Genomic DNA, 18,181 nt, shown 5'->3' with positions numbered 1-18,181 from the left:
ATTACCACACGAACTTATCAATATGTTTCAATATTGGTATGCGCATCAGTCAAACAGTGTTCGTTGGGCGGGGGCAATGTCGGATTCATATCAGCTCGAATGTGGTGTCAGGCAGGGTGGGTTAACGTCTCCAACTCTATTTAACCTGTATATGGATGAATTGATCGTCGCACTCAGCAAGCGGCGTGTCGGTTGCCATGTTGACGGCGTTTGCGTCAATAATTTAAGTTATGCAGATGACATGGTGCTGCTGAGTGCGTCGATTTGTGGACTGAGGAGACTAGTACAGACTTGTGAGGAATACGCAGGTCGTCATGGCTTGAAATACAATGTTGCAAAAAGTAAATGTATGGTCTTTGAGGCCGCCGGTACAAAACGTCCTCAGAATGTACCACCTGTGCTGCTCTCTGGCGTCTCTTTAGACACGGTGGAGCAGTTCAGATACCTGGGGCACGTGATTACTACCGACCTCAAGGATGATGCAGATGTTGAACGGGAACGGAGGGCACTGTCGATAAGAGCAAACATGATAGCCCGCAGGTTTGCTCGTTGCTCCACCGGTGTTAAGGTTACGCTCTTTAGAGCGTATTGTACGTCCTTATACACGTGCAGCCTGTGGGTTAACTACACGAAGAAACGATACAGTGACCTCCGGGTCCTTTACAACAATGCGTTCAGAATGTTGATGGGGTTGCCCCGATTCTGCAGCGCCTCAGGCATGTTTGCGGACGCGCGCATCGACTGCTTCTATACTAATGTACGCAAGCGGTGCGCGTCGTTGGTGCGCAGAGTGCGGGACAGCCCCAACACCATTCTGCAGATGATTGCAGCCCGACTCGACTGTCCTTATCTTCGGCATTGCTGTGAAAGACATGTTCCAGTACCAATGCCGGAGAGAAGGTACTAGATATTTAATTTTATTTTTATTTATTAATTATTTTATTTATTGTTATTTTACTTTTATTAATTTCAAAGTTGTTATTATGGGTATGTTAACCTGAAATAAATCAATTTTATTTTATTTATTTTATTTAAAACTCGCCGCAGCCCTCCTCTCGGTCACGCTGCTTAGGTCTCTCTTTCTTACCTTTCATGTCCTTTACGACAGCGCGAGCGCTCTTTACAGCATACAAGTAAGTGGTCCTGAACATCGCGGTCTAAGCTCATCGTTCCTGTGATCCTACCACCCCCTCTCAGTCACGCTGCTCTCTCTCTTTCTCATGGACTAAGATCCCGTGAGGGCCAAACCTTCTTTATTTTATAAAAGCTGAAGCCTGAAAGTGTCTTTGCGAGAGGAAAGATCAGCGACTATGAAGACTGAGAAGACTAAGATGACTTGGATCATCGTGGCTTTGACAGGCAACAAAGTTTATAATTTTTAAGGTTAAGTATCTCAAAAGGAAAAAGTAACCCTTATAGGATCACTTTGTTGTCTGTCTATCCGTCTGTCTGTCTGTCGTGTCTGTCAAGAAAACAATAGGGTACTTCCCGTTGACCTGTGGAATTTGGCAGGTAAGTAGATATTTTAGCACAAGTAAAGACAAAAATCCGAAAACCGTGGATATGTGGTTACATAACAAAAACAAATTAACAAAATAAATAATTAGCATTTTCAACTTTTTAAGTAAGATAACTATACCAAGTGGAGTATCGTATGAAAAGGCTTTACCTGTAGATTCTAAATCAGTATTTTCTATGCATAAGAGTTTTTGATTTATCGTGCAAAATGTCGAAAAAATACGACTGTAGTACGGAACACTCGGTGCGCGAGTCTGACTCAAAAATTTTCGGTTTTAAATATTTTTTTGAGATCATATTTGAAATCACGTGATCTACAGCCGAAGTAACCCTGCCTAAAACCTGCTGCTAACTATACTATCAATAAATAATTTACTTTCCGTTTTTTATTAACAACGTAAGATATTTCCTATTATGCCTGTTAATGTAATTTATGAGTTATGCGTGGTCAGAATAAATAAATATATAGATAGGTAGGTATGTCAAATAATTATTTACAATTTTAGCTGTAGGTGATAAATTATTTATTATTTTCAATGGGAAAATATATTATCTTTCTCGAATTCTGATTTCCCTGAGGTGGCAAGTTTATGAATGCATTCCAAAAACCGTATTCAATATTCGCTACATACAATATGTATAATTATTTTATTAAAATAACTTGAACAATTTTTAAAGCGTGATTTGTAATGTACCTAGTAGGTATTACCAGATATTATATACCACTTTCGATCGATTTTTATTTTATACAATTCTTCGATTCGTTTTTTAGAACATTTAAAACGTTTATGTAAAATTTATATAAACTAAGCATTCAATTTAATATGATAGACTGGTAGATTCGCCACAATATATGAAAAACCTACCAAGTAATAATCATGGGTACCTATACATGGTATTAAATTCCCTTAACTTCCATTTTATCAGACCTTTTTACTGTGTTGGCTGTAATTAAAAACATTGTACACAAATCCCTATAAAACCGTAGATAATTACTTTTGTATCCCATTACTTTTAAAGTAGATATATTTACAATTTTAATGAAAGTAGCCTTTATTTTCATTAAAAGACGGCAAAATGTTAACAGCTTAATCAAAAGGAACGATCGTCAACATAAAAATAAATGTCACTACATAGTTACGATCAGTAGACGTCGTTATCGTGAATGTAAAATTAAAAGGTCCCCTTTTTAAATGAAACTTTACGGTTATAAAACTAAACATACAACTAAACTTTATTGTGTGTGTGTTATTGTGTTTATTTGTCTGTGTGTGTGTGTTGTGTTGTGTTTGTGTGTGTGTGTTCGCTTATATTTTTATACACTTAAGGCATGATTCCGAACCACGCTGCACGCAGCAGCGCTGCCGCAACAGTGCTGTCACCAGCTGTCACAGTCCTGTCACGGCACTACTGGTCCCCATACAATCTCTATAAGCTTATATGACATTACATTCCGAGCTAGGCAGCAATGTAGCGGAATATTGCTGCCTAGTTCGGAATGTAATGTCTGCCCTTTGGGGACCCCCATTCTTTGGGGACCCCCAGATATTACCTCAATAAATTCTTCATTTAATAGGAACATGAGTGGATGCAATTTTTTGCGATAGAAAGAAAATCCAAAGATTGCAATAACTAGTACTATTTTTTAGTTTTAATCAGAAACGGTTGATAAATAGGTAATAAAATACTCAACAAAGTCATAAAATTGTATTTTTTACTTATACAGCTAATTTTTAGGTCATACCTATTGATATATTATTAATACTATGTTTTTTTATTTAAAACGATAGGTACGATCTAGTTTTAGCTGTCGTCACTACCAATTTGGTTTAAATATTATAATTTTTTCTAAGAATAAGTAAGTTTTGTTGATCCGTTTCGTCCATAATTTATTGTTTGGACTTAGTAAAGACTTAAGTAGGTATGTCAAAAACAAATCCTACCTACAAATCCAATGGGGCACTGTCAGTGGCGTGCAATTCATAGAGGCATAAAAGTAGTGCTTACCCTAGTTGAAATGACCAGTGCCCATTTTTCTTTATGACCTGCCATTCAGTAGGTCTATATAAGGTGTATCTAAGGCCTATCTTACTAATGCTTACCCTGGCTTCGAACTCTGTGCACGCCACTGGGCACTGTTAAGTAAGAAACAAAATACTTACTATGTTTCAATATTTGACCGTTACACAGCAGGAATAGCAATTGAGGTCATGTTACCTACTTGATTTGTGTCATTGGTGTCATGACTTATGACTAATAGACGTACCTAATATACTATAACAAATCAAACTTAGTCAATCGTTTCAGTTAGGTATCCTCTAATATCACAACCAAAATACGAAATGATTTATCTCTACATAGCATAAAATAAAGTCGCTTCCCGCTCTGTATGTATGTATGAACGCGTAGATGTTTTAAAGTTTGAGAGCCTCAATAGCTCAACCGGTATAGGAGTGGACTGAAAACCGAAAGGTCGACGGTTCAAACCCCGCCCGTTGCACTATTGTCGTACCGACTCCTAGCACAAGCCTGACGCTTAATTGGAGAGGAAAGGGGAATATTAGTCATTTAATATGGCTAATATTCTTTAAAAAAAATAAAAAAAAAATACGAAACGGATTTTAATGCGGTTTTCACCAATAGATAGAGTGATTCAAGAGGAAGGTTTATAGGTATAGTATAATTACCTTGCACCCATGCGATGCTATAGACAAGTTGCAACTAGGCTAAATCAGCTTGATCTAAAACGCTATTCAAATAAACTGTTATTTAATTTATTATTATTGCATTGTCATCCAGTTTTTAGTGTCAAATTTCATGGCGAAAGTGCGATTTTATATTTTTTACCCATATAGTTAAAATGGTGTGTGAGGAATTATTTTGTACGGACTATACATATTTTTACAAGCCTGCTCACCGGGAATTTACTTTAAAATTAAAATCGATTGCAAGATTTGTACCGGACAAACAAACAAACAGGCCGAGAAGTTAAACTAGGCATCCACCTATACCTATCAAGAAATAACTAAGTTATGATCGCAATGCAGAAATACCAATGAGTGTAAAATTTTATTCAAAATATATTTTATTTGGTAAGTATGGCACGCGACAGGTTGAGATCGCAATCGGGGTTGGGACGCCCCGCACACCCACACAGCCCCCGTTGTAACCCGGTGTGGAATAAATAGCGCGGGTGACGTGGGGACTACATCTAACAAAAATAACTTTCACAGTAAAATTTTGAACCCATCTATTTGTTACCGAATCGTCTTTATCCATTTATCCAAACCAGTTTGAAATTATTGATCAACCAATATTTGCCCGATTCACTAATTCGATCATCGTTTTGGAAACTGCGTAGCTATAATAAATGAATCAAGAAGATGAATCTGTTTCATCATAAAATTAAGATAGTAATATAACTCTTGTTGTGAAAGGACTAAGGATGATATTTCAGTAGCTAATCTCCATATATGCAGATATGTGGAAGGAACTATTCAATATTCAGAGAATCGGTTCCCACTAGTGCATCCCCTTTGTAGTCGGACAACCGAGATTTTATCATTTACCATACAATTTAACTGAATGTATCTACCTAATTATCATTCAGTGTAATCGTGTTATAATCCATCGTAGTTAGGGATAAGCTTTCCGGAATAAATGTTTATTAAGTAAAATTTAAACTATAGTACGCGGCAGAAAATAATGTACAATCGACCTTTAGAATAAGATTTCGGCTTTGTAGAGCGTTGTCTCTGTCACTGATATCTACGTCGGTCTCAACGACGGAGACATAGACGGCTCTACAAAACCGCTATCCCTTTCTAAAGGTCGATGTACATTATATTCTGGCACGTACTGTACCTACTGGTAAACGAACAGGCTTTTCGGAGCTAGTCTATGTGCGTGGTGTCTATGTGGTGAAGGAAAACATCGTGAGTAAGCCTGCATGTTTGAGAGTTCTCCATAATCTTTTCAAAGGTGTGTGAAGTCTGCCAATCCGCACTTGGACAGCGTGGTGGACTACGGCCAAATTCTTATTATTCTGGAAAGAGACCCGTGCTCTGTAGTGAGCAGGCCATGAGTTGATGATGAACTAGGTATGATTTAACTACTGGTAAACGAACGGCGAGGTAGTTCAATCACTGTGTCTTTCGATAGTAGACAAGACCTAAGTACACCAAGCAAGTAAAAAAGTAATAACAGGATCCCTACTAAGCGCGGCAGTCCAGCGAGGCTTCGCATTGTCCGGCATCGCGGTTTGCAAGGACTAATGATATGCTCATGATGCCTCGGTTTGAGGTAGACGCGCAGGTCAAGATGCGATGCGAACTTACCATCCAGCAACCTCACAATATATTGCCTCCCGAGGCTGCCCAGCATGTAAAAATAAATAGCTACTAACTAACCTCATCGATATCATGATTCATTCATTATTATATTTTTAATTGGCTGATTGAGAGGATTCCAAAATAACGAGTTATCATATTTGCAAACCGCTATTCTACAAATAACGTATATAATTATTTAACTATTCTAATTATATTAATTATTTTATTATGCTTTTATTTAAGTACGCAAGTAGCCTGTATTCCGCCTCTCACCAGTGATTCAACTTACTTGAATAGCGGCGTTGCAGTATTATTTACATAAAAACATACTGCAACATAAAACTGAGGTGGTGACCCATTTCCCTACAAGCTATATTGTTTACTTTAATTTTTGTATACTTATTCCTTGTGTTCATAATATTCTGCATGTGGAAGGAAAAAAGAGGAGGGGAAAACCAAAGTAACGATGGATGGATTCTGCGAAACAAATAATATTCGTGAAAAGGGGTGCGTTGACGGACGATAGAAGTGAGTTGAAGAAGAAGACATGTTATGTTGACTCCACGCGAGTGAGATAAGGACAGGAAGTAGAAGATTGATATTGGTACGTTAGTACTATTATATATTCTGTGATATTGGCTTCTCCCTCCCTCTGTTGATATAGGTTCTTGGACTTGGAGGACTTGTTCATTAAATTTATAGGGTTCCGTACCTCAAAAGAAGAAACGGAACCCATCTAGGATCACTTTTTTGTCTGTCTGTCTGTCAAGAAACCTACAGAATACTTCCCGTTGACCTAGAATCATGAAATACCATGGACAGCGGAGGCTTATCTAGTAACAGGGTCCTGTTGGCACTCTTTCTGTAGGGAGCCCTACAAACGAAGTTTCTGAATTTTCTGATAGTAGGTACGGTTAAGAATCTAGTAACGTCAGTCAATTTATAAACCCGTTCCATTGATATCATATGTATTTAGTATGTATATTTAGCTACTCGGCTTCATCGATGTTATCGCGTAGGTACAGCCCGTAGGTACATGTCGTAAAACGCCCATTACAACGAGGTAACGCTACCGGGTGTCATAAAGCAAAGGAGAGATACTCCATGTCTTGATTTACGACACACTAATATAGTCCGTAAACCGCTGTATTAAAGGTTAATATAGCTTGCTATATATTATATACCTACCTGCTGTGTGGTTCATTGTAAGTCGTATGATGGTATCTAAAGAGCGAGTGGAAACATTAATTATGGTAAGTCTATAGAGTATGTTAGCCTAGCTAGGCCTGGTCGGTACATACGCCCCTTTTGTTAGCCGTACTTTAGAAATGAATTTTCATCCACATGCACGGGCTATAACGAAACAGATTTTTGTCCAAGGATGTGAGAAAAATAAATTTGTGAGTATATGTACTGAGAAAGATGACAAAAAGAAAGTTGGCCGCCGCGACAAAAATTAAATGATATCGTCTTAAAAATGTAACAAACAACAATATCGTAACGTTTTTGTCTAGTAAAAAAGACAGTATTCCAACAGATAATATGTAGCTATTTTACTCATTAAACAGGCTGCAGTAATGCTCATTGCTCAGTTTAATTATATGGAAATCACCGATATACCTCTACAAAGAGAATACGCTATTATGGTGACCTGACTCACTGAATATTGTATAGTTACGACTACAGTGCATGTAAGGCTTAAATTGGTAACACTAATTTTCATTGCTGTAATCAACATAAACATACAATGAAATAATCAAGCATTTGTCAGTTTTTTTCGTATCACGGCATATTACTAGTAAAAGCATGTAATCATCATCATCGTCAACCAATAGGAGACGTTCATTTTATTTATTTATTTATTTTTATTGAATGGTTTACTAGCGATTTTAACATAAAACTTACTAACTATAATAAATACATAGGATTTTCTATCATGCACAACTATGTTAAATCATTTAAAAGTAAACACTGCATGCAAATTCCGTACAGATATCAGAGTTACAAAGGGGATAACAATTTAAGTAGGTAAAGATTTCGGTTATGGACGTCTAATGGGTCTCTTGTAGGGACTTCCATACGCCATGGTGCCACGATCCTGCGTCGCGTTGCCTGAATCCAGCGGCTTCCTACGACTCGTTTGATATCGTCTGTCCACCTAGTAGAGGAACTGCCAACGCTGTTCTTTTAGCACCTTCCGCAAGGTCGCCCTTCTAGCACCTTGGGACCCTAACGTCTATCGGTTTTACGAACTATGTACCCTGCCTATTGCCACTCCAGCTTCGCAATCCGTTAAGCTACGTCAGTTACTCTGGTTCTCCTAAGTATATGAATCTCCTCATTTCTGATATGATCTCGTAGAGAAACTCCAACCATAGTAAGTATGTAGGTAAGTATAATCTACTTTAAATCCAAAACTAATTCTGTAATTTGAAGGTTTTTGAAACACACCACCAGTTGCATTGAAAAATTCAAATTCCAATTAGGAAATAGCATTAAAGTACTATTCAAACAACAATAACAGTAAGAAATTTCAATTTACTCGTAAGTCAGCGGAGCGGAACGAAATTTCCTCATTGCCAGTTGCCACCAGGCGCGCGGATATTCCGCCGGCGTTATAAACTTACCGGGTTTATAATAAACTTGAGCTACAATAAGTAGGTGAACCTTTTCAACGGAAGCTGATGCATCTGAGCGTCCCGGAAAAATTGGAAAATATTCTTTAATCTCGCAATATGCAGCGTAGGTAGGTAGGAATACAGATGGTATCATCTAAGACATAAAAGGAAAGTGTGTTTGTTTGTCCTTCAATCACTTCGCAACGGTGCAACAGATTGACGTGGTTCCATTTTATGGGTATAGATAAAAACCTGGAGAGTGACATAGGCTATTTTTTATCCCGGAAAATCAAAGAGTTCCCATGGGATTTTTAAAAAACCAAATCCACGCGGACAAAGTCGCGGGCATCAGTTAGTTCCAACTAAATGTAATTGTCATTTACATCATCAGGATAATCAACCAATAAACACAGCTGAACATAGGTCTTTTGTTGGGACTTTCACATGCTACGGTCTTACGCCGCCTGAACCCAGCGACCCTGCGACTCATTTGTTGTCGTCGTCTGTCCACCTAGTGCGGGGTCTTCCAACGCAGCGTTTTCCGGTGGTCGCTATTATAGTATCTTAGGACCCCAACGTCTATCGTTTTTGGAACTATGTGCCCTGCCCATAGCTACTTTTGCTTCGCAACCCGTTGAGCTATATCGGTTACTCTGGTTCTCCTACGTGGAAGTGGAGGGTTCCTACTGATTATCCTACGCTACGGATCTCCTCATTTCTGAATTGACCACGTAGAGAAACTCGAAGCATAGCTCTCTTCATCGCCCGCTGAGTGAATCTGCTTTCTTATGGTGGGTAGGTAGTAGATACACAACTATTAATGCGGCTAAGAGGTCAAGGTTCCAAAAGCATTTGTTAGCTTGAATTTTCGACCTTTTACTTACATTGTAAAAAATACATTTTCATGTTTTCAAGTCGCACTAAATGGGTGCTTCAAAGTGTTTTATTCCTAAATGAAATGTATTTTACAACATTTTGAAGGCAGCGAGATCAAGTGGTGTATTTCCACAGGCGGCGAGCATGGCGTCAGCTGCCAGCGAGGGCCGCAAGATATTACAGAGCCAAGAAAGCGGTCGTTCAATAAGCCACCCAATGGCCTTAAGAAAAAGGTTGAAAACGCCTCGAGCTCCGAGGCCTGCCCGCCGACTCCCCCAGGTATAAACTTCTTGACACATATATTTCTGCACTGACATGTGGCAATTGCCGCCAATATAAGCTAGAGTAAGTGCTACTTGTATGTCTACACCACAATTAGGGTGTTGGAAGTTAAGACCACCGAGATTGGTCTTACGAAACATTTTTTATTCATAGGAACGCTTTGAGTCTATTTCATCATCATCATGATCAACCCATAGCCGGCTCACTACAGAGCATGGGTCTCCTCTCAGCATGAGAAAGTTTTGGCCATAGTCCACCACGCTGGCCAAGTGCGGATTGGCAGACTTCACACACATTTGAGAACATTATGGAGAACTCTCAGGCATGCAGGTTTCCACACGATGTTTTTACCGTTAAAGCGAGTGATATTTAATTTCTTAAAATACACATAACTCCAAAAAGTTAGAGGTGCGTGCCCGGGATCGAACCTCCATTTAGGTAAAATATAATCAGATATTTGTATATTCTAACATTCGATTATTGAAGAATGTTTTTTTTCTTATTCTGTGCAGGCTTTAATAGTAGGAGTACGTAAATGTGGAACGCGCGCTCTTTTGGAGATGCTCTACCTTCACCCGATGGTCCAGAAGGCGTCAGGAGAAGTCCACTTTTTTGATCGTGACGAAAACTATGCCCTCGGTTTAGAGTGGTATCGAAGTAAAATGCCGCTTTCTTTTAAAGGGCAAATAACAATAGAAAAAAGTCCGAGCTACTTCGTTACCCCCGAAGTAAGTATCTAACAATGATGTTTACTAACAAACTGTTTCATATATTTCTGTGAATGTGTTATTGACAGACAATGTGCAAAGCTTTGTACTAGCAATTTTTATTAGTACAATGGTAAGTATGTAGGGTACCTATATACACATAATATAAGCTCAGCAACAAAAATATATTTAATATTACCAAATTAGTGTAAGTAATTATATATATAATTTCTATGTCCATGACTCAGTTAGCAAAATGTTCAACATAAAATTAAAAGTAGAATTACTTACTATGAAAATTGTTTTCCTATCCTTAGTAAGTAAAAGTTGAAAAAGTGTATGTACCTTCATTATATACCTAACATAAAGGTGCTCCAAAATTACGGCTAATTAGGAGAGTTAAATATTATGTAGTCCATTATTATGAATAACTAGCTGATGCCCGCGACTTCGTCCGCGTGGAATTAGGTTTTTAAAAATCCCGAGGGAACTCTTTGATTTTCCGGGACAAAAAGCCTGTCACTCTCCAGGGTATAATCTATCTCCATTCCAAATTTCATCCAAATCCGTTCAGCCGTTTTTGCGTGATTGAGTAACAAACATCTAAACATCTAAACATCCAAACATCCAAACATCCACACTTTCACATTTATAATATTAGTAGGATTCATCGGTGCCGTAAAATTGGATTAGCTAATGTAATTCCGAAAGAACATTTTAATAATAAGAACATGACAGTGTTTCACGGACTCAATTAGCTTTTTCAACATAAAATTAAAAGTAGAATTAAGTACTTTGAAAATTATTTTTCTATTCTTAGTAAGTAAAAGTTGAAACAGTATACACTTGAAATTGAAATGTTTCATTCGATATCTTTAATTTAAAAAGTGATTTTAAAAAATTTAATTAAATTTTTTACTTTCATATCTAAGATCGTGGTAAAATAAGAATGTTCCTATTAATTTTCAGTTGTAAGTACAAATAGGTACTATATCGAACTAGAATCAGCTACTTCAAGCCAAATCTATCTATAGGTATCTACACATACCTATATTTCAGCTCATTCAAAAAAGACTTATTCAAATAAGAGCTTACAGGCTCTTTTGAATTGATTTTTCAAATAAATTTATAAAATAAATCTATGGATTCGCTGTTTCTCAAAACTTCCATTTTCCTCATTTGGTAAAAGCCTTTGTTAAATTACTCCGAGCTCTTATAAATGGGATACAAAGCTCTTTAGAAATTCTAGTAAAGAGACTGAAATTTTAAAATTAAACATTACAGAATTTTATATTTTTTACTCTATGATAGAGTATAGCCGTGAGTAGCGCTTGAGCGATCTAAAAAAATTTGATAATGCAATATCGTCTACAATTATTGTTGGAAGCGATGCTTCTTCATGAACTTTTGGTATGGAAAACTCGCAAAATAGTTCTTCCTGAATAGCACGTGTTGTTGCGCATATGATTTAGCGAGACTGAGTACAAGATTATTGCGTATCAAAAACGTTCACGTTTTATGGATGCGTAAGAATTCGCTTCTGTCGGGTGTCCCACGACACTTAAGGCTTTTTTTACAGAAATTTACTTTACTTTTAAACGGAAAAATCTTTCAGGTGCCTGAGAGAGTACGCGCAATGAACTCCTCAGTCAGACTTCTCCTTATAGTAAGGGAGCCAGTGACTCGTGCAATATCCGACTACACTCAGCTACGCAGTCGAGCTACGCCGTCGGCTCCCGCAGTTTCACTCGTGAGCCATCCATTGCCCGATGCTGCGAAACCATTTGAGCATCTTGCGTTAGCGCCGGATGGCTCTATCAACATCGCGTACAGGTAAAATGAAATGACAGATAAAAAAATATGCTGTTTTCGCATTCGGGTGCTTACTCATAATATAATTCAGGTAAATGACCAAAGTGTACAGTGACGTCCAATAGGTACACCAGTCTTCTGTCAAGTTTTATAAATTCAACCTAGCCCGAATCCGGGTAAATCATGCCAGGTTAACTTTCCCAACTTATTTTTTTGCATTGACAATGCAAAAAAATATTTTATGTCGAGTTCTCAAAGTCTTCCAGATAGCCGCATACGGGCTAACAACTAAGTGCAATGGTACTAATATTGAAACTAAGTAAAGGACCCACTTGCGCAAGGATAGTTAAAATAATTTAGTTAAATTTTGTAATGCTGTCACTTTTTGTCAAAAGCATACTTGCGTTTGCCGAAAAGTGACAGCATGAGTGGCCCTATGTACCTATGGATTACCAGTGTCAATAACCATTAAATTTTATAAGTAGCGTGCATTTTTTTGATAGTTAATTACTTGATTTGCAGACCGATAGCAATATCTCTATATCACGCCTATTTTCATCGATGGCTGGAAGTATTCCCTCGTGAACAGATCTTGGTGGTCAACGGAGACCAGTTGATAGAGGATCCGGTTCCGCAGCTGCGGCGAATCGAGAAATTTCTAGGACTTGAACATAAAATTGGTGAGAACTCTTTAACCCTTAATTTGGTACGATAAAAAAATGTTTATTTTGTAATATTTATTGATTTGCTGTGCTTCGTAATAAGTCACATTTAGGACCCGCAAAAATAATTAAAAATTTAGACGATTGAATTTTCGAGAAAATGAGTGTCCGGTGACACTACTGCTCCAAAAAATATTACTATAGAACTACAATAACTCTTGTATACATAATATATTGGGTAATAAATTAAATTATTTTTTACTTTTTAGTGTTGGTGGTTATTGAAGTCGGTTTTTATTTTTAATGATTTTTTTTTATTATGCATGAAATGTTTCACAAACATACAACGTTTTTAATAGTTTGTCCGTGTCAGCGGACAAAATCAAAGTGTGAAACTTTAAAAAAAGTGACTATAAAACATTGGTAGGTATTTTTTATTACTTAAAGAACTAGAAGCTAACAGTTGATAGGGAACATCACATACCTTTTAATATTCTTACGTTGTCCTGGATTAGAGTAGCAACATGATAAAATTTTCAACTTCCTAGCACTTAGTTATGCTAAGTAGGTAGGTATTTTAGGTTTTGCATACTGACTAAATTTTTCTTAATTTGACTTGTTCTTATTATTTTGCAGAAAATGTCTATAGGTTTATCATATAAATAATACTAATTATTCATATTTTTTTTAATTAGCTGATGCCCGCGACTTCATCCACGTAGTTTCAGGTTTTTGCAAATCTCGTGGGAACATTCATTTTCCGCAATAAAACTATCCTATATCCGTCTCCAGGAACTAAGCCTTATCTCTGCGCCGAATTTCGTCAATATCGGTGCTGCTGTTGAGCTGTGAAAAGATAACAAACATACATATGGATACACTTTCGCATTTGTAACATTATTATGGATAACATAAAAATATTTTTACTTTAGTAGTTACATTTAGCGAACAACGAATTACCCCACTAAGACTGCTTGACATCGTTCTCGTTACAATTACTTGGCTGGCGTCAAGCAATTTCAGAGTCTTATTCCACTTTTTTACACTGGCATTTTTAACGACAGGAAGAAAAAACTTCTACTTCAACGAAACTAAAGGATTCTACTGCCTGCGTAACGACACCACGGACAAGTGCTTGCGGGAAACAAAAGGACGTAAGCACCCTCGGGTAGACCCCGCAGTTGTCACAAAATTACGAAAGTTTTTTGTACAACACAACCAGCGGTTTTATGATTTAATCGGAGAGGATCTCGGCTGGCCCGAGGACTAAGTTAAGACTATAGACAAGCCGATTAGTGAACAGATTAATCTAATGGCTAATCTACAAATAAAAAAATCTTGTGATCAAATACATATCAAAGTAAACGATACATATCAAATTAAACGTTATCGCTAGAAAATAAGATTTTTTAAAAATATTTATGTATACATTTTAGCGTATTTTAGACTAAGATATTTAGGAGATTTGATTAATTATTTATTTACATAAAGACGAGTGATTATTGTTATTGTAGACAAATAAATTTTAATTGTATGATGAAGAGAATAACACGTTAGCAGTTAACTTTTCATGTAATTTAATTTTTTGTATGTTAATTTTGTCAAATTTATTGTTAAAAGATTATTAAATTCAGTTTTAAATTACGGGCAGTGCATAAGAAAGGGAACAAAATGTAAATTAAAATTGACAAAATTAATTTTGTTTTAATCTGATAGTTTTTTTCTAGTATTATTATACAGACTAAATAGAATTAAATTACAGGCGTCTATCGTGTACTGATTTGATAATCCGACCCACTGAAACCCTGAGCAATATATTTTTTATATATAACTAAGTATTGAGTGCTACCCTTATACAAAGTTGGTTAGATATACATATTATATAAATTTTAATATTTCTTTGTTTTTTTACGATCCATTAATTTTAGTAATCCTAAGACATAATTCATAAGGAATCCTTAAAATGATAGTATAGCTGTGAATGAGATGTGTGTTGTACATTATTTATTCGCTTTCTCTTTTTAGATGTTGTAATTTTTGGTCGTGCAAGGTGTCTTAATGTGTTTTATGTTGTTAGTGAACGTGATTTTTTCAAATCTTAGGAGAGATTTTTCATATTGTCCAGATTCGAGAGTGTAATTTTTAAGTACTTAGTCATAATGTTGTTGAATTGTCTCCTTTAGAAATGAGCAGTTAGAATTAATATGAAACGAAATCTGTGTGTCTATGTATTATGTCTATTACTATTTCCCTTTATCCTATTCGAAAATTCTTTAATGTGTGTGAGTTTCACGCTGTAGCATGTTTTGAAATTTTGAATACCACGCTGATTTTATTAGACATTTAAAAAATAAACATTCGACGCGGGTTTAAGAAGTATTTCTATTTAAGTGTAACGTCCAAGACTGAAGAGTTAGTTGAATAAGTCTAAGTGATACCTATTTAGCATAAAATGTCCATAGGTAAGACGCGAGATGGCAGAAAAGAGTCACAACCTAACCAAAATATCAATGGATTAAAGTCAAAGTACACATGTGCTTATGTCGCGATCGTACCTATATAAAAAGAGACAACCTGTATGCCTTCTAGAATAAACAAGAGCCACCATGGCCGCAAAAGCCGCAAGAGGTGCATTTTTCAGAAAATTGCTGAAAATTTAGCCGAATCGATCGCATCGAAGAAATTCGGATGATATCCGTGATATGAGCTATGCAAGCACCTTTATAAACTAGGTACATTTTCGCTATTTAAAAACTACAAATACATCCTTTTGCATTTTTGTTTGGTTCTGGCCTCGCGATCATACTAGATCATTGCACGTTTATAAACAAAACTGATATTACTTAATGAATATCAAACTACTAGTTCTGAGGTACTTCCTGTAAAATATCCCATGTGTATTTCGGCTTTAACTCATATACAGAAGGCGCTCACTAAACGCTTTAGCGGGTAAAATTTTCAGTAGGAATTTTGCTTCCTAAATCCAGTTTTCACGATCAACGAATATTTATATGTTTTGTAATTCCGAATTTTGTGAACGTACCTTAAGAGCACGCATAATATACGATGCAAAGTGATTACATAATAGTTAAACCTAAGATATCATAGTAGTAACCTCAAGCAAATGCCCAATATTTTGATGGCATATTGCTGAAGTTGAAGCAATTTAGGAAAACGTTCGTCATATTGGTTCATCCTTATCGCAGAAGAGCAATCATATCGGTCCCATAAAAGTCGGTGAATTTTCTACTGAACACGGAATATTTAGGCACCTACTAGTTGTAGGTGCCTAAATATTCCGGGTCCTACAATAATAAATAAATAATAATTGGAGTAAGTATGACCAACTCTCGCTAACGCAATTCACTTTTGAAAATAGCTTTTAATATAAATATTTTTACTAAAAAATAACTTGGCTGTAGGATCAGTTTAATTTTTATTACTTAAGCATTTTTAATCAAACTTTGTTTTCGAAACGAGTTTACAACTATGTAATAAGAGCTTACGAATATACAAAAATAAATATTCGCCGCGCTTTCTAAACAGAGCTTGAAATTCTTTAAAACCAAGTAGGTATAATTTACTAAATATATAAAATAGATGAAACACAAAAAATTACAACTATTTTAATAGCAATTTTTCTCCTAGCCTCCTGATTAGTATAATATAGTTTGTTGTATAATCTACGCCACATGCCCAACAATACCTTCAAAATAAAAACCTTAAAAGTTTATCAAATCAGGTCTTGTTACTTATAAATAGTTTTAATATTCCAAGACAAATCAAATTTAAAACAAACCATACATACGACCGAAATATACTTACTTATCTTTTAAACTATTTTTTTCATTAAATATGTACTGAAATGTCATTAGTTTTATACAGTAAAAATAAGTAGTATTTTATTTTATTTTTTGTTGTTCCTGTTATTTGGTTTTCTGTTACTGTTACTTTAATTTTTTTGTTGCTTCTGTTATTTTATTGTTTGTTGTTGTTTTTTTTAAATATGATAAAAATGAGAAAAATAAATAAATGAGAGAAAAGTAGTTACATAGTAGGTAAACGTTTAGTATTGCCATTAAAGTAACGAAGCTCAACTTCAGCAAATTGCCGCAAAACAAGAATATCAAGCATATCAATTTTTAAATATTTACAATTAAGTTATTTTATAGTTAGAACTCTAGTTTATTTAGTTGTATCTTTTAAACTAAGTCTTTATTGGTTTAGATCTAATTAGTTATTTAATTTTATTAATTATTAAATTTAATCACTGTTAAATGTTGTGCACACATTCATAAGTAGGTTTATCTAATTAGGGCAATAATTTTTATAGTTAAATATTATTTAGATACGTCATGATAAAAATGTGTTTTCTCTAAATTTGTTACGTTTGAACTCCTAAAGAAAGTTTGAATATTGTTTCATGGTAGGTTTCTACTGTAGGCTCGACGTGATAAGAACGATATTTTCAGATCGTTTAGGGATATTTTATCGATAGCATGGTCACTTAATGTCGCTCTTTAATCTCATAGATTAAATGTTATTGCTAATGTCCTTACTTTTAGACCCTGTAAATATAATGTATTGGTCAACATAATATTATGTATTATTAATATCGCTGGTATCGTTCTCTATCATGCCTGGCCTTCAGTGGAAAGCCGTCCTAAATCTCTCTTTGTTGAATCAAAATAGACTTTTATATAATTATCTAATTGTTCATATTATTTCGTTATCTATGCACTAAAACAAATTTTAAAAAGTATTACTTGAATCTTAATGTTAAATTTCCTTGTAAATATCTTCAGAAATTTCTTTCTATAAGTTAATTGTACTTGTCTTCAATAAAATACAGAAGAAATCCGGTTTTTATTTGATCCTTTAGAGATAGGCGATAACCTACAGATACTGATAAAAACTGCCGTCTTACTTATCGGTAGAGTACCGGTATTAGTAATATCTGCCCTCATCTGTGCAAAGCAAAGCAGTGATAGCTTAGTGGTTAGGACGTCCGCCTTCTAATCGGAGGTCGGACGTTCGATCCCGGGCACGCACCTCTAACTTTTCGGAATTACGTGCGTTTTAATTAATTAAATATCACTTGCTTTAACGGTGAAGGAAAACATCGTGAGGAAACCTGCATGCCTGAGAGTTCTCCATAATGTTCTCAAAGGTGTGTGAAGTCTACCAATCCGCACATGGCCAGCGTGGTAGACTATGGCCAAAACCCTTCTGACTCTGAGAGGAGACCCGCGCTCTGTAGTGAGCCGGTGATGGGTTGATCATGATGATGATGATGACCCTCATCTGTACGTGATTTAGCTAGGCAACCTATGTGCAATGTGTACATCTGTACGTGATTTGACTAGGCAACCTAT

At 35.9% G+C, this 18,181-nt stretch overlaps 1 protein-coding gene across 1 annotated transcript in view; it reads left to right on the top strand.

The window, feature by feature from the left end:
- Window positions 1–17,664, top strand: part of Hs3st-A (Heparan sulfate 3-O sulfotransferase-A) — a 54,957-nt gene extending 37,293 nt beyond the window's left edge. The window contains exons 5-9 of the mRNA XM_034984552.2: window positions 9,479–9,622; window positions 10,138–10,353; window positions 11,948–12,165; window positions 12,667–12,824; window positions 13,871–17,664. Of these exons, the coding sequence (XP_034840443.1) occupies window positions 9,479–9,622; window positions 10,138–10,353; window positions 11,948–12,165; window positions 12,667–12,824; window positions 13,871–14,076 (942 nt within the window). The 3' untranslated portion in view covers window positions 14,077–17,664. The remainder of the gene's footprint in view (window positions 1–9,478; window positions 9,623–10,137; window positions 10,354–11,947; window positions 12,166–12,666; window positions 12,825–13,870) is intronic.
- The last annotated feature ends 517 nt before the right edge of the window (window positions 17,665–18,181 follow it).

The sequence above is a fragment of the Maniola hyperantus genome, chromosome 3, assembly GCF_902806685.2.
Source record: "Maniola hyperantus chromosome 3, iAphHyp1.2, whole genome shotgun sequence".
NCBI lineage: Eukaryota > Metazoa > Arthropoda > Insecta > Lepidoptera > Nymphalidae > Maniola > Maniola hyperantus.
The sequence above is the reverse complement of the archived record's forward strand: the minus strand, read 5'-3'. Positions and strand labels throughout refer to the sequence as shown.